General features: G+C 39.2%; 1 protein-coding gene across 1 annotated transcript in view; it reads right to left on the reverse strand.

Annotated features, from left to right (window-relative positions):
* Cybb (cytochrome b-245 beta chain) overlaps positions 1-17,719 on the reverse strand; it is a 33,099-nt gene extending 15,380 nt beyond the window's left edge. The window contains exons 1-7 of the mRNA XM_034485209.2: positions 17,580-17,719; positions 15,640-15,735; positions 14,176-14,286; positions 6,459-6,543; positions 4,639-4,784; positions 3,011-3,201; positions 272-401 (exon numbers count right to left, since the gene is read on the reverse strand). Of these exons, the coding sequence (XP_034341100.1) occupies positions 272-401; positions 3,011-3,201; positions 4,639-4,784; positions 6,459-6,543; positions 14,176-14,286; positions 15,640-15,735; positions 17,580-17,624 (804 nt within the window). The 5' untranslated portion in view covers positions 17,625-17,719. The remainder of the gene's footprint in view (positions 1-271; positions 402-3,010; positions 3,202-4,638; positions 4,785-6,458; positions 6,544-14,175; positions 14,287-15,639; positions 15,736-17,579) is intronic.
* Positions 17,720-18,102: the final 383 nt, after the last annotated feature.

Raw genomic sequence — 18,102 nt, forward strand, 5'->3', positions numbered from 1 at the left:
AAAAGATAACCTCATCTAAATGGACTTTGAGGTAGAAAATAAAGAGTATGTTTCACATATGTCCTGGGTCATTTGGGTGGTGGCTGGTTGTTTCTTGTCAACTTGACACATGCTAGAGTTATCTTGGAAGGAGAACTTCAATTGAGAAAATGCTTCTAGCCAATTCACACAGTAGACAAAAGTCGATAAAACATCCTAATGGACAACATTTGTACCTGTTTCCTGAGACTGACAGTAACAGCATTATAACAGAAGCAATACAAGTATATACCATGGGAGGGTTTCCGGCGAACTTTGGTACTGGGCACTCCTTTATTTTTCCCCATTCTTTGATTTTGTCTGCACAGTAATCTAAATTATGCTCTTCCAAACTTTCCGAAGTCTGTCCACGTACAATTCGTCTGGTAAATTTAAAAACAAAATAATTCCACATCACTTAATAACAAGACAATAAGCTGCTTGAGTATTGTAGGCTTTTGGGATCCAGGGTCTCACATATGCTAGGCAAATACTCCAACAAGAACCTATATCCTCTATGCTGATCCTGCACATATTGCAAATATCTTCATTGGGAGCCCTGTGCTTTTTAACCAGTAATGCCCCTTTTCAGTAGGTCAGGGAAGGAAATGAAAACACGTGATCTTGAACAATAGAAAACTGTGCATATGGTACAAAGACCATTGGCATTAACATTATAGAGTGTGTCTTGGGTTACCAACATGTGCCTTGTTAAAGAGAGAATGTGCTCCTTTTCAATTGCCATTTTTGTGTATAAACAAACAGAACCTAGAAAAATATAATTCTTAACCGTCTTACTGTTAACCCAGGGGATGCCTTTGTGCAAATTTGAAAAGGTTTCTCTGTCTGTGAAGAAACTTCTACAAGCCAATCATGTGGCCAGCAGAAAGTAGACTACCTTTCATCTTTTAGACAGGCATTGGTATATACATACAACCATGCATAATGGCTTTGAGGTAACAAAGTGCTTTATTTGTAGATCCCTGACTTTTGTAGGCCAGGCATGCTGAACACCTGGAATCCCCATATGCTAAGGCAGAATGTGACTTTGAGGATTCCTAGGACGCCTCGTAATGAGATTATATCTGAAAAACATTTTCAAAATGATATCTTTCTGGGAAAATTTGACCATCCTCACAGATATGAGTACTGCATTCCTTAAAGTGCACAGAGCCTATTTAGTTCAACTCAATAATTATTAAGTAAACAGATGTTAGAATATTAGGTAATTCTGGGTTAACACAAAATGAAGTAAGTTATTTTAAAGAATGCAAATGACATGGTCTTCAAAATATATTGATAGAAGAAACATGGATATCCATTTGTAAACTTCAATTGCAATATCTATAATCTAACATATCATTTAGTATGTTCTGAAAATGATTTAATTCAAGGCTATGACCTACACCCCCCCACCCACCCTTTTGTAAAACAGGGTCTTATTAAGTAGCCCTAGCTGGCCAGGAATTCACTGTGAAGACTAATCCCTTCACATTCCTAGGTCTCCATGAAGATACTATCCTTGGTTTGGGTTGGCATGAGGAAAAGTACTATCCACCAATTATCTCAGTTAACCTACGGAATAAGCTTGAGAAGCAAGTATTCTTTTGAAATTTTACACCAGGGTACTAAAACAGCATAATTTGTTGAAAATAATTCTGTTTTTGACCCAGATAGCCTTGACCTCAAATCTCAATTCGACGAATTTATACTTTGGTAGTCTTGGTAAAATTAACTTCTTTTGAAGTTCCTCCACCTGAAAAACAGGTATATTTCTTCACTAAAGGCTGAATTTAGTGCTCAATGGATGTGGCTTGTGAAAAAACTTCAAGTACAAAGAAGGAGTCTGAAAAATAGTAACTACAAAGGGTCTTGATTTCCTATTCATGTGGGGAATAAACTGGAAGCAGAGGGATTAGTGAAGGGTGTGGGGGAAGACATGTTTTCTCCTTTGAAGGGTTCTCTGAGAAAGCTGGATTGTGAGCAAGTTAATTGAAAGGCACTCTGTTGCACTCAGGAGATTCTCCATTCCTGCAGACTTCTCAGTGCTTAGAAAGAGTTTCACAGCAGCACAAATCAGGAAGTAGGTGAAGAACACACACAGAAGTTGGCCACAGTTGCTTTTCCTCATCCTTCCTCTTTTCACTCTCAAGACTTGGTCACCCCCAGGTTACTTGGCTTGAGCTTTGCATATTCTCTTGCCCCTCCCCTGTGTTCCTGGAACTCGATACCCATCATGGAATGTTTCTGGACTTGGCTTCTATGTGCAGGTGGTGTGAAAGAGTAGAAAATTGAAACTTGATCTTCAAGCAGACTTTTCCGAGCATAAAGTCAAGCACTGTGTGTCCTTATGCGAATTTTCACCACAGCCCACTCAAAACCACCCGTTCTCTAGACTACTCACCAGCATGGCATGGCTTGGCCCACATTTTACCATTTTTACCTTTGGGTTACACATCTACACATGAGATGGAAAAAAAAAAAAAAAAAAAAAAAAAAAAAAAAAAAAAAAAAAAAAACCAAAACATCGAATGTCAAGTTCTTAGAGCCGGACATAGAGCTTGGTAGAAGTCAATTATTTTTTTTTATCATATTTGAAAGTCTGAAGGCAATGCCTAGCTAGCATTCCTCCCCCAATTCCTGAGGTAGATAAGCAATGTGGTGGGCATCTAAGACAGAATGAATGCTTTAAATAAGGTATGGTCACACAGAGTAGACCACCTTTCTTCTCTTTAGGTGGGAATATAGTGAGAAATCTACACAAATAGTGGCCTTGAGACGAACCATTACCAGTGTGTTTTACATACGAGGTATATATTTCAAGCTTATTTTAAATCACCCATTATGAATTGGAATGGGAACAACAAGAAAGCAAAAACTATTGCTGGTTTTTATTTTGACTGACCTTAGCTGTTCTCTACTGTGCCTCTCCTTAGTCAATACATCTAGAAAGTGAACCGAAAGTATTTGGCAATAGAGTCAGAAAACTCACTCCGCTCCATGGATGGCAAGACCAATGAAGAAGATCACAAAGAGATGGTGTGTATACCAGAACACTTCAAAGTAAGACCTCCGAATGGTTTTGGTAGAGGATGTGATGATCAGTATGAGACACAGTGTGATGACAATTCCTGTGATGCCAGCCAACCGAGTCACGGCCACATACAGGCCCCCTTCAGGGTTCTAGAAAATAGAAACACACAGGCTCAGAACTGCGGGAGTATCCATTTTAAAGCTGGTTTTATAAGGCATTTCCTGTCCCTTTGGCTATTGTAATCATATCTCTCAGAGAGATCTGGTGTTGGGATTTCCAAATTTAAACTGTCTCACATTATTGGGGAGTCACAGATAAAGAAGAACATTCAGATGATTCTAGTGGAGTTCAACTATAAGGAACTGAACCTAGTTAAAGATGTCTTCAGAGTGTCTCATGCTCTACCTCTTTGATTTGGAAAGGCTACAGTACATAGTTAGCCAATGAATTCTTATTACACCTGCTACCTGAGGCTGGGTTTACTATGAGTAGACCCTTAGATGAGAGGTTTGGGGCAAATGACTTAGAGGGGATTTCCAACAAAAACTTGTCAGTGAAGAAGGAACAGGTCAGAGAAGATGAAAAGTTAGGCAAGGGGAAACACGCACAACGTCTCACAGGGACAGCTTTAAGTTGACCTTAGAGATGGTGTCTCATTATGTCTACTTCCAGGAAACTGAAAATAAACATGGTAAAAACATGTAGTCCCAGAGAACAGGTGCTCTAGAGCAGGCTGGGATGCACAGAGATGCACAGGGTCAGGGCGAAGATATCCCTGCCCCGACGCCCTGGGAGATTGCACCCACCTTTTTTGTCTCCAATCTCAGAGAATTCTATTAAATAAAGATGAGAAATATCCACTCTGGCATACACAAGCCAATCTGAGAGTTAAGTTACACATCCTAGTTTGCACTGACTAAAGGAAAAGGAGTTACATCTCGAAGCCTGCATTCATAGGTTATTTGCCTAAGGGTTCTCAAGGAGCAGTGATTGTCCAGATGTTTTCCAATTTCATCTTTGGACCAAGAGCTACTGGGAGCCTCAAGGCAGTCCTTAGAAGAAGAGGGGGCTTAAGCGATTGAAAAGGAAAACATTCTGGAGGAAGCACAGAGCCAGTAAAAGTGACTCAAGAAAATCTGGACAGATCGTGACAGTGTCAGTTCAACTAAAATGTTCAATATATGTCATTGGGGAAACAATGAACAATGGAAGGAAAAATTATCCATGATATGACAGAAACAAAAGCATGAGTCATGCCAGCTTTTTTCATGTCAGTTTGAATGGAAAATTTGGGGCAAAATTAATATTCTTTGATTTACAGCTGTTTTTGTAAACATGGGGAATGTGTTTGAAATTCAACTGGGGAACTCAACTGTCTCCCTAAGCCACTGGATTCATAAAAATGGCATGAGCTCCTGCCATGAGTATATAAAAGACATGTTTACACTTATATTATAAACTATTAGCAAACTTTCTTTGGTGGTTTATATAGACAAATTATAGGTTTATTTTTTTTCACTCAGGCAAACAAAGTCATTGGTTTTTAATAGTCTAGCAAACATCGGAATCAGAAAAGGGAGGCTTACCTTGATTTTTTCTCTGGCAAAATTGAGATACTCTTCATTGTCATTGTCTCCAATGTCAGAGAGTGCTACCGAATATGGGTCAGAAATCCCCATTCTGGCATTCACACACCACTCCACGTTGAACAGATGTGCAATGGTGTGAATGGCTGAAGAGGACAAGGAAGAGACACAGAGAGGGAAGAAGGGTGTACCACATCAGTGGAATCTAGGGTTCTGGCCACAGCCTCTGGCTCTCAAGAGAACCAAAGGGATGGGGCCTAGGATTCAGTAAACAAACTGGGCCCTAATAACGAGAGAAGGCAGGCAGGTCTAGTAGGTCAGCTTCTTTCTGCCTATGCTACCAAGGAAAGAACCATACAGCCTTTCTGGTATTGGTTCCCTCATTTGTGAAATGAAAGGGTTGAACTAACATTTAGGGAAAGCCAGCCAACCAAATTTTTTAAGAGTATACACTTGATAGATTCACACCTTCCCTTCTTCCCTAATGTGTTTGTGCTCAACCGAGAAAAGCACCATGTGATGTCTGCTTCATTACCTCCAGAGAGTGGTAGTGGGCATAATGGAATTAATACAAACTGATGGTCATCAGCATGAATCTTGTAAGTTAAAAAGAAATTGCTCGACTAACTGGGCCACCTTGTCTGGCCTCAGTGAGAGATCTGCCTAGTCCCGCAGTGACTGACTTGCCAGGGTGAGGGGATACCTAGCCAGGGCCTCCCGCTTCTCAGAGGAAAAGGGGAGGACCTGTGAGAGGGAGGACTGAGAGGAGAGGGGAGAATAATATTGGGGTATAAAATGAATACATTAATTTTTTTATAAAAGAAAGTGCATTCATTATTTCACTATCACTTGCCTAGAGCTTCCTAGGGGCCTGTTGTGTTTCACAGTCACTCAGTCCTTACATTAAACCAATGAAACAAGTATGTTTACTATCAGCTCATCTAAAAGATAAGGGAACTAGGGCATCGTTTGCTTTAGAACCTTGCCCAAGGTCACTTAAGCCAAGAAGAAACTGAATTAGGAATCAAATCCAAGCTGTGTGGCACACGTGTCTGCATTCTTACTGGTATAACATGCTAATTTCTAATAGGATGCTGTCACTCATTTCTTCTAAAGCTTTCATTTACCACAACTCATAAGTCTTGCAAAATCTGGTAGAAGAATCGGGAGCCAGTAAAACACCTCTACACTCAGTTTATTTTCCTCAGTAAGAGATGTAATCCCATAGGCAGAGTAAAGGACCTTTCTGTTCATTGCTATGCATGTCTATTTTCTGGCAAATAACTTATGTAAGTGAATTCATGGAGATTAGGTAACAGATCTAGGAACATTCTTTGCCACACCACAATCGTGATATACTATATAATACACTACATATAAATACACATTGTATGCAAACATAGGATGGAATAGTAATAATCACAAAGGTATGCATGTGATAAGGGTTTTCTGAAGATATTTTCAATTTATGGCTCATAGTCCTGCAGGTTTATTGCAAAATCCACAAAGTCCATATCTGTAGCAAAGCATTTGTAGGATGAATAGAAATGTTTGTGTTCACTTAGCAGACATATTTTTATACTAAAATAATAGGGAATGGTGAGGACAGGAGGACAAACTGTATAGCATATTTTAATTTTATTTATATAGAAAGACCCTATGGTTTTAAAAAAAATTCCACTCTGGGTATGAATTCTAACATCAGGGGAAAAAAAAAGTTTGAATGCTTTTGACCGAAACTCATCTGACCACAACCTAATGTACCTGCACACACGTATCCAAGATCACTCTCTGCATTTCAAGTGTCTTCTAAAACTTACCAGTGTGAAGTGCTATCATCCAAGCTACCATCTTATGGAAGGTGAGGTTCCTGTCCAGTTGTCTTCGAATTCTGGTAGAGCAACACTTTGGATGGAGAGAAAAAAGAATGGTAGAAATTTTTCATGTGAACACTTTCTATGTCCCAGACAGTTGACATGTAAGTCTTATAACCACTCTATAAAGATAGATTTCCATCCATTTGCTTGATGGCAAGACTGAGGTAGGCATCTCTCCCAGTTCTCACAGCCAGCTTAAGTCATATGTTTCCTTTTCTCATACTAGTGAAATGAGGCCTTGTCTCAAATATATTTTTCACTGTCTAAAGTTCTGAATTTTGACAAAATATACTTCTAGTTTTAATATTTAATAAACAAGGTATCTAAAACTTCTTGAAGAGTTGGCCTGTTGTCACATTCCTAGGAATCTGGTGGGAACAAAAATGAGTGAACTCTTCTAGAACAAGTGAATATGTCTTTGCACAATTGCTCATATACAGTATAGGAGGGGGGAAATGGGCTCACATGCTCATTTAGGCTAGAGACATTACAAGGAAGATCATTGTCATATATTAATAATAATAACAACGAAAGGAAAACCATAAGGATTCCAGATAAAGGAGGAAAGTAGCCTGTGTCATCCAGATAATTTACCTATCACTTAATGCAACAATGCATGTATTCTTGTCTGTGTTATAGTTAAAAAATGAAAACTTCACTTTGGCTGGGATTCCAGTCTATTGTGTATCAAAAATCTATGCCCCTTTCCATGAAGTCAGATGCAAGGACACCATCATTAGTGTTCTAAGGTGTCTCAAAATCAGACTTAAGAACTGAAGTATTGGGATCCTTAGTGGACAGTGATCAGAGAAGGTGAGGGTAGATGAGCAGGGACTAGAAGGGCAATTAATCAATGAAGCATCCATTATCATTCAGCTACCACTATCCTTTAACAGTGGGCTCATTCAGACCAGCAAACTCCTTTATAGGTTTAAGGAAATAGCCTCCTGTTTTCTTAACTGCCACGTTCCTCCAATTTTAAAAAGTCCTTTCGGTAGGCAGAATTCTGGAAAGACTTGTGCAATCTTCTTCCCTTGAGTTTGGATGGGACTTGTGTGGATGACATGTGGTTTTGTTATACTGTGTGATGACATGGATTCTGTAGATGTAAAGTCCAAACTTGATTTAAAGATGAAGGTTTTTCCCCCTTAGGTGATCAGACACTATCACATAAACTCTAGAAGTCCAAAATAAAGGAAGTCAGAGATTTGAAATACAAAAAGAATTTAAGGTACTGTTGCTGTCTAGAAGATGGGGTCAGATACATGGGAGGGAGGTGTGGGATCCAAAAGTGGCCTTAGGATGACTGCTAACTAGGAAACAGGGGCCATAGACCTGCAACTATAATGCATAGATTTTTGAAGAAGGAGCCTAGAAGATGTTTTGTGTTTGTTTGGTTGTTGTTTTGTTTGTTTCATTTCATTGTACAGAACTGATAGTGGAACCCAAGGCCTTTGCATGCTAGAAAGATACTGTATCTCTGAACCTAGACTTTCAGAAGGCTTGTATTTTTCTCTCAGTCTCACAGAAAGCAGAACCTCTCTGCTTTACACAACTTTCAGCTTGCAAATGAGGCTTGTTCTAAGCCAATGCATTTGTGGCAATTTGTTGCACAGAAGTTACAATTATTAGTATCCATCTGGGTAAACTGCTTTGGACTCTTAAGAATCATAGGGTGGACCAGGCAGTGAGCAGTGGTGCTCCACACCTTTAATTCTAGCACTCAGTAGGCAGAGGCAGGCAGATCTCTGTGTTTGAGGCCAGCCTGGTCTACAGAGTGAGTTCTAGGACAGCCAGGGCTACACAGAGAAACCCTGTCTTAAAACAAAACAAAACAAAGCAAAACAAAAACAAAAAGAATCGCAGAAAGGAAGTTAATATAGTTTGTTGAAAGTAGTGATGAATTATTACATTTGAAAGTAAGTTTTGCCTTTACATGTATCTATCTATATATAGTGAGTCACAGATCTACCACATAACTGTAGGACAGGTTTCTCACCTATTTAATCATCAAAGCTCTTTTCTAGGAGACATGTATTCATTGAGAGAGATTTTATATTAGAATCAGATGTTGTTTTGCATTGTTGTGTACCTAAGTTCTCAACTACCGTAGCCTGGCTCTCAAGCTAGAGGGCAAGCATCCTGAACAAAGATTAACATGCTACGTATTTTTAAAGTTTCCATTATTAATTACTTGGTCATACAAACAGACCACACTTTCACTGCCTCGGAAATAAGATCACTAAGCCTGTCTGCATTCGCTGTTGCATATTTTCTATTTTGTTGAAGGAGGGGTGGAGGAAGAAATTCACTAGCTCCTGCATCATAACAAATTTGATGATGAATAGTATGGCTTTGTTAGGCTCTCTATTGGCATCACCTCAGTCCTGTCTTTATCACTATCATTAGCATCGATAAAATTTGAGAAATAATAGATCTTGATGCCCCTTACAAACCTTTGATGCAAACACTTAGAAAAAAATAATAAATGCAGTGTCAGAAGAATGGAGTGATCTGATTAGGTAACACAGTACCCATTCGGAGGTAATCATCACGGCTTAAGATCTAGTGAAGGCAAAGCACAGATTTTTTATTCAAAGGAGAAACTAATAAGCCAGAGCAACAGGTCCCACCAAGGCAGCAATCCTTCATTTTTCCTAAGTGCTTCCCCTCCCCCCCCACCCCCCACCCCCACCCCCCCGTGTGGTCAGGAATGGTGAAGAAGGCATGCTGACACTAAGCTTTTAAGAAAATGATCTTCTTACCACTTCCTGAAAATGGGGCAGGGTGATCAGCTGGTAAGATTTGAAGGAAGGCCTTCAAAGAGAGTTCTTGGATTGCCAGGGCCCTTTCTGTTCCTCCTTAGCCTACAGATAGCATGTGTGTGCTTTGACTCACCTCTGAGTTATTGCCAGCCAGTTCCCAAATAGCCAAGCTCTCATCACCCCCTAGAGCTTCCTCCAGGAACTATCCCGCTGCTATTGTCCACTGACTCCTAAAAGGAAGTTTTTCTCTTACTGTCACAAAGAGCCTTGCCCAACTTCAATCAACTATCATTATAATGCAAGGGCAATTGTTGGGACATCTTGGCAAATTTCTATGCTGTATTGAAACTGAATTTCAAAATAATGAAAAGTGGAAGTAAAATGAATTACATAGTTAACGGGGTATACTGTGGGCTTTTGTAACTCCATCGTATGTATACTTGGTCTTACAGGTGAAATGGCAAGAGCTAGGCTTCCATCTGCCTATAAAATTCAGGCAAAGAATCTGACAGAAACATCTGCACATGGTGACAGTAAAAATGTGTGATAAATATAAAAAATGCCACTTTGCATGGAGCTCCTTCTACGTTGGAAATCTCATACTTAGTCTATATCCCTTCCATAAAACTTAAGCTCCTTAAGTTTGTGGTCATCCATTCGTCCTCAGGCATGTCTCCAGCATGTCTCCAGTGTAAAATTATCAATGAATTTTAATTTAATTGATAATTAGTATCTTTTACTAAAGGTATACCTATTCATTCTCCTTTTTTTCCCCCAACACTGGGGATGGAATTTAGCACCTTTCACACTTGGCATGTTCTTCACTGCTGAGCTGCAGCCCTACCTAGGAGAGTATACTTATGTTTAAATTTGCATTATTTGGCCTCCTTCCCTGTTTTTTTAAGCACAAGTCTCCCTAGGAGGCCACATGGTTAGAAGCAGAACCAAAGAGGCAGAAGAGGCCGTCTGATCCTGAGACTGTAGAAGACAAAAGGCCTTTTCACCTTTCTGTTTGATTCTGATCTGAAGACTAGAACTGTCACAAGTTAAAGTTGTTTTACACATCCAGCTGAGGTTATTAAAAGTTCAGCAGGTGGTTCTGCATGATCAGGCCTAGACTCTTCTCACAGTTTTGTTGTTGTTGTTGTTGTTGTTGGTTGGTTGGTTGGTTTCTTGGTTAGTTGGTTGGTTGGGTTTTGGGTTTTTTGTTTTGTTGTTGTTTTTGTTTGTTTAGTTGGTTTGGTTTGGTTTGGGAGGAGGGTAAGGTTCCACAGCCACAGGGCTTTTTTTTTTCCTCCAGGTAAAACAGAAGGTTACAAAACCAGAGTCTGCATGATTCAGACCTCTAAAACAGAACTGAAATTCTATGGCTATTTAGTTAGCACAATGTTCCATTAGCAAGTTCTTAAGTTATTATAGCCTGATCATTGCTAGAGTCGGTTACTTAGCAGGTTCAAATATGCATATTAAACAGAGCCATGGGGACAGTTCAAGGTGTTTAGTTGATACATACAAAAGCAAGTAGGCTCGGGGAGCAAAATGGCCCAGCTTTGAATCCCAATGCTCCTACTTGTGTGCCCACCTCACATTCTTGACATGAGTTCCATTGAGTCTTGGTGAGCTTCAGCTGTCACAATTTCCAACCCTAGTCACAACATACTCAGTCATTAAAAATCCCAATCAGAAAAGGTAGTTTCGTTTGCAAAGTCTGTCTTTCATATTGCCAGCCTCAGAAGGAAGAGCATGCCATACCGGGAGCAGATCCTTGATTTTGAGGGAGGGGAAATGGGAAGAGTAACAAAAGTGGTGGTTCAAAGGTACCAGGAGCAATTAGAGGGGAGGGAGAGTATAAATGAAGATGGAGGGGAGAGAAATAAGGAGAAGAGGTGGTGGGGCGGCTCATCAACCAGAACTATGTAGGTACAAAAATGCCCTAAGAAACATTATTTTGTGTGCTAATTTAAACAAGTAAATAAAGTGGGGGGAATTGTTCTGTGTGAAGATGTATTGGGTTACAGAGCTTGGCTTTTCCCCAATTTACTACTGCTATTAAAGATTCTCATGAGGATCTTCACCCGTGGGCTACACGATGCTCCAAAGCTGATATTTTATATGTGTTACTCATGAGACATGACCATTCAAGGCAACACAACTCCGGGTTATGGGGTAACAAGGATTTCTTAACTGACCACCTCGGTGAAAACACTGCCTGTTTTTCAGGCTTTAGTTCCTCTAAAGAAAATGTATTCGTACAGGGATAGGGAGATTTTTTTTTTTTAAGTACCCAAATCATGTCTCAAAAAAAATAATCCGAAAAGATATTGCACAATGGTGTTATTTAGCAAGCCTTCATCTGCCTCTTGTATTATTTCAAAGATGGGTAGCTTGGTAGTTAGCCTTTCAATGCAGTGAGATTTCATCTCCATGGATTCTTCAGTAGATTCTTCAGAAAGCCTTATGATGAATGGCTAGCATCAAGCACTGTGATTAGCTGTTGCCCGGGTTTGCAAGGCATAACTGTGACACATCAAATTAATGACTTAAATAAAGGAGCTTTATCAGAGCATTTTCCAGAGACAAGGGATTTGGCTCTGTCCAGAGAATCTTAAAGGATTTGTCAACATTCTTTCTTTGGTTTTGTTTGTTTGATCTGTTGTTTTGCTGCTGGGCAAAGTGACTCTAACATTTTGTTCAACTACTTATGGATTTGCAGAAGTGAGGTTGGGTTCCGGACCTCCTGCATTCTAGGTTAATGCTGTACTACTGAGAGACAACCCCCGCTTCTTCCCAAGTCTTCATGTAAAATGAGACCCCTGAGACTAGAGTTTAAGGAGTATGTTTAAGACAAAATGGTACTTTATAAAGTGGTGGGTAATATTAAAGTTTCATTGCTGTCCACTCATCCCATTTGAGCAAGCTGAGTCCTGGCTGTTTTTTTTTTTTTTTTTTTAACTTTTTTTTAAATTAATAGGAATTTTATATGACTAGGGAAAGTGAGGCAACGTGAAAGGCTGAGCTGTACCTGTGACTGACAATTTACTACAGATATTTGGTAATTGTCAAACGAAGTATTACTTCCTTAACAGTACATTTAACTTTCCGGTTTCCCCAGCAAAATTCTTGCTTTCTTCTCCAGGCTTATCTTAGACATTTGCCAGCTAAAATTCCTGTACTCTCATGGAAAAATAGTTTGCTTTCCATTTTCCTTTCAAAGCTATTTTAACTTAAATACTGTAGAATTTAGGAAAGAGAAAGACAGACAGAGGAGGTGGGTAGACATATTTGTGTGGTAGCCAGAGGTCAATGTCAAGTGTCTCTCTCTCTCTCTCTCTCTCTTGTTCTCCATCTTATTTTTGAAGCAAAACCTCTCACTGAATCTGAAGCTCACCAACTCTGCAGAAGTAGCTGACCATTGAACTCCAGGTCCCAGGAGGCACCAACCACTTATATTTTTCAGGAATAGCAAAACATCTAAAGTGAAGCAATGACTTGCTGATATTAGGTTTTAAAGACTAGTTACACAGAAATATACCCTAACCAAGTTCAGGATGCTACATGTCCTTGGCTTGAGTGACATATTCAACCTGTCCAATTCTGTGCACTGTTTCTATATTTTTTTCCTATTGAAGAAGTGCCTCATCCCTCCTTCTCTCAAGCCAGATAGAAGCTGACTGTGTCCATCTTCATTTTCCAAGTACAGAAATGCTCATAAAAGCTAAAGAAAAACAATCTAGCCACCAACTCATACACTGGGTTGGCAGGCACTATATCACTAAGCTGAATCTCCTGTCCAATAAATTTAAATAGAACAGAGTAAAGGTTGAGACAGAAAGTATTATATTATTTCTTTTCTTTTTTTTGAAAATAAGATTTTCTCGCCATCTTCTATGCTTTTGCCCATGCTATCTTCTCCATATATAATACTTTTTCTATTTCATCAGCAAATTCTAGATGTTGATTAATCCTCACCTGCCCAATGTCAGGCTTCTTTTCCTCCAAGGCCTTATTTTATGGGACTCACCATGTCTTGCTCTGTATCACATTTATTTGAACATGTGTGCTAAATAAGTATCAATAACTTAATTTTCATCGTCATATAATGTTACCAGTAAAAAAAAAAAAAATACAGGATCCTACAGTTTAAAAATACTTTTTCTACATCAATGTAATCATCAGTTTATATGAAGACAAAGGGAACCATGGACATGTAGAATGCTCTGAAATCTAATCCCACGGAGCTAGCAATTCTTTGCTCTTCTTTCTTTCTTTTTTTTAAAACAGGATCTCACTATGTTGCTGAAACTGTCCTAAAACTCACTATGTAGCCTGGGATGGTCCCAAATATAAGATATGCCTGTCTCAGGCTCCTCATTGTTGGAATTACAAGCATGTGCCAACATAGGAATAAACTACTCCTAATTATATTTTCTAATAGTATGTTGTTTTGTGAAGTGATTGAATTTGCTTGTGATGTTATACAGAGAATGTTTTCTCGGACATGATATTAAAAACATTCTAGAACTCTTAGTTCCTAAATGTCGTATGTTTGGCTCATAAACCCCTGTGCATGTATATTTACTTCCTTACTATTGCAAGTATATAGTTTGTTTAGCTGCTTTTTAAATTTTCCAAGTTAAATAATGTTCCAGGAAACTCTTCCCTCAAATAGTATAATGTATGTATGTATGTATACATATGTATACATATGTATGTATACATATAAGTTGATGTTGATGCAGATGTCCATCATGTATATCACAGCATATGACAAGACACAGCTCATAAGTATTCTACTGAAGATGAGCTTCACAGAGCATTACTTGGCTTTTCCTTGGAAAGAGCATTTGGTGTGATGTGTTTGACAATTTGACACGAGACAGAGTGTTTGCTCTTACCGCACTGGAACCCCTGAGGAACGAGAGCAGATTCCGACACACTGGCAACAGGATCAGCATGCAGTTGAAATTCAGGCAGGCTGCAGGTGCCCGGGCCAGAGCCAGTGCTGACTAGAGGAGAGAGGGGAGGCAGCAGAGAGGCTGGTGAGCAGAATACTGGTTCTCCTCTTCCCCGGAGTCTCATCATGGGACCCTAAAAACCTTCTCTAAGAGGTCAGGGAAGGAATTTTCTCCGCAGCAGAGGAGAATATCTTAGGAGCTGCTTGTATGTTTTCTTGTAAGCTCAAAACTGCCTTTTTTACCCCAAGTCAACATTTTCAGTTTCAAACCTGAGAAGTGGGATATGTTTATTTTGAGTTCTTGTTTATTCACCTCCCAGACTACAGTTTTTAAATTTTCCTATGCATGCTTTGTCACCGACCTATTTTTCCACTCAGTTCTCCATCAGAGAATATCAGGTGTCTCCTATATTTGCATTGCTCTCGGGCCTTATCCTCCCTGGGACAAGGTCTCACCTTGCACTGGAAGCTCATTGCCTTTTGTCTAGTCGGTGTTCAGCAAGCTCTAGAAATCTTACTGTCTCGACTACCCCCCTCCCCTCCCCTCCCCTCCCCTCCCCTCCCCTCCCCTCCCCTCCCAGTAGTGGAGTTATAGGTGCATGTGGCCACACTTGAGTTTTTACATGGAAACTGTGGATCTAAATTCTTGCCCTCAAGCTTGTGTAGCAAGAACTCCTGCCCTTGGGGCCTCCTCCACCTCACCTCTAATATATTCAATACATTTTAAAGTAAGTGGCACGCCTCAGCTTACTTCCTCCTAAAGCTCCAAGCATATACACCATTAACATGAGGTCAGTAGTAAAACTAGATCTTTGATTTGAAACAAAATCCCCTTAGCACTTAGACCTTTACTGTAACTCAAGTTGGTATGGTGTAATACTTGGGCAAAATTGGTTTAGCAATATCAAAAGATGTTCCCTATGATACAGAGAAAACAGATCGGCATTACTGCATTAGAGACCATTTTAATAATGTCATGATTGTTTGATATGACTTATACATATGATTATAACATACTATTAATGTAACAAATGATGTGCCCCAAATGATGCAGACCGCCAAACTTAGAAAACAAACTACAGAAAAAAACGTCAATTGTCACACCAGCGCCACCCCTGTACAGATGGCTCCCAGTAGGCTGTCCATTCTAGAGATTCCTATGTTAAGCTAAGCATATATTGGTGGATAAGGGACATGGCTAGGACCCTCCGCCCTACCTCAGCTTGTCACCCTGGCAGGCCACAAGAGATTCTTGCCAAAGAATTTGCAACTGGGGCAAAAAGCTGGTGGTGTTGTCTTAGTTGTTCAGAAGATATGTTCCAAGGCTTAAAAAGGAAGACATCTGAGGACAACTGACTGCTAGTGTGGGCTGGCCAAGATGGTGTGAGGCAGAAGGTATACTCACCCCAAGGAGTTTCCGAGTATAGTTATATTTAGGCTCGTCATCATAAACCTTGTAGTACTTGACAAAGAGGAAGACGTTCAGCCCCAACCACACCAGCTGCACAAACAGAAAAGGTCAGTACGAGGTTTATATCTCTCAATAGCTAGGTTCCGTATGAGACTGGAGGCAAAAGAAGGACAGGACTTCCCCACGTTCAGACTCTGACATAGGTGTCTGGGTGCACCCAGCTCAGTGGCAGCTCTTTGCTATTTCCAGCACCTCTACACTTTTCAGGACCTGACTTTACCTTCCTTTGTTGTTTTGTATAATTGCTTCACTACCTGGTCAACATAACTGAATTAGTGTCAGTCTGTCTCGTCTCGTCTCATCTCTTTCCTCTTCTTTTCATCTTAACCGGACAGGTAACAGTAATGGGAGAGTAGAGAGCAGATGGAAATAAAGTATTGCTCTTGATTCCTGACCTGTAGGAACTTGAACTCCGTGCTCACAGCACACACAACTTGCTATTCTGTTGAATGAGTTTTTCCTTAATTTTTAAAGGAGCGGGTATTGAGCTTGGGCAAGGGGTGAAGGCCATGGAATTTAAAAATAAAGTAAATCCTCTAGGTTTTAAGTTCCCATTTGATCCCAACAACAACCTTATCAAGGAATGATACCGCTCGGTCTTCTACTTCACCTCTGTGGTGTTTTTTCTTAAATAGTAAATTATCAGTTGTTAACACTAACTATTGAACACCCATGGATGCTTCCTAACAGTCTCTCTTTACAAAGAAGGTTGCTACAGAAACTCCATTTCTTCCGTCGCTATGCTCCCTAAGTCTGTTTCTAAGCCATCTTTTACTTTCATGTATATGCATAGATAATTGAAAAGATCACTTTCTGAGAAAACTGTAATTAGAATAAAAGGTTCAGCTTGTTCCTTAGCTGAGTAACCTGCCCTTAAAATGGGAGCAAGGACTCAAAACTAGAGTTCCCAACCCTCACGCTTCTATCTTGCATTAGCGTGTTGGCATGAACTAGGTTTCAATAAACTATTTGTTGTTTTAATTCTAAGCACGCTAATACTTTATTAATATCTCCAGAACTCATACTCTGTGCATTACTTGGTTAATCTTTACAAAACTTCCATTTATGAGTAATACTTAATCTTGTGTTTCATGAGCTGTTTACTAAGAATATTTAGATAGCACATTTCTTCCTATTTCACTCACCCATAGTTGCTTTGCCGAGAACACTAACTTAAGAGTTCAGAACAGAAATCAATTCACTATAACCTCTTAAAATTGTTTCTTATATACAGTTCTATATTATATACATACTTTATATGAACATAAATACATATAATACACATACTGCAAAGGTATGAGACAAGATGGTTTATTTCAATTCTTTTACCTCTATTTGTTGTAAAATTCACAAGTAACTCCAGTTCAGACTGCATAGAAAAAAATGTACATTATTTTTTAAAGAAACTGGAGAACTTTGATTGTTTTGGTGTTATGATTGAAATAAAGCCAACTTTCCTATCTAAGAAATCCATAAGAACAAATGTTATTCAGAAAACAGTAGAGTTTCAGTTGACCATTTAATGTAGTTAATATAAAAAGTGAAGAATCTTACCTTTGAGTAACTGAAAAAAATTCTCACAATTGGAGATCTTTAGCATGAAGTATGTTTTATTCTCTCTGTTAAATGCTGGCTAACTTCATAGTCTTAGAAACTCAGAAATCAACTATGAAAATGAGAGCTGCTGATGCATATTTTTAATTAAGAAGCTTGCGATGGGAGAATGAACTGAATCTACCAACACAGAGATGTTTGTTCACAGAGTAAGTACATTTTTTAAGCACACAAGAATAATCAAAGCCATTGCTCTATTTTAACTTCCAAGAGAGCTCTGACATATCAAAAAATATTAGTTACCTGCTTTTGGTACTTACAATGACGAAGATGGAGAGTCCCTCATTCACAGCCCAGTTCCCCATGTTAGCCAAGGTTAAGTGTGCTGGCTCTGCCTTTCTTCTCTACTGTGCTTCTTCTTCTCATGAGGAAATGAAAACAGCAGCCTTGGGGCAATATGTTTCCTTTTCTATTATCAGAAATTAGCTAATCATTGGCCAACTGAAAGGCTGTTTCCATAACAAATTTAAATCTTCAAACCACACAAAAACTACAGAAAGAGAAAAGATCTTGTGATTCAATCACATGTAAATACACTGGAAAATGAAAGCTATTGCTACAACTGAGAGACTGTCAAGTTTTAAAACTTGTTTTTATTCTTTATCAGATTATTAGTATAGTTTGTGGATGTACTGCAGACAGTGAATTTTTTTTGAAAATAACTAGTTATCTACTTGGAATTTTCAAGTTATCCAGCTAGCCATGTCTTGGTGCTAGGTAAATCACATTAAACACACGTGACATCTTCTCACAGGCTCTTCCAACAGTTTTGATCCTCACTGG

Source organism: Arvicanthis niloticus, chromosome X, assembly GCF_011762505.2.
Source record: "Arvicanthis niloticus isolate mArvNil1 chromosome X, mArvNil1.pat.X, whole genome shotgun sequence".
In the NCBI taxonomy this organism is placed as follows: Eukaryota; Metazoa; Chordata; class Mammalia; order Rodentia; family Muridae; genus Arvicanthis; species Arvicanthis niloticus.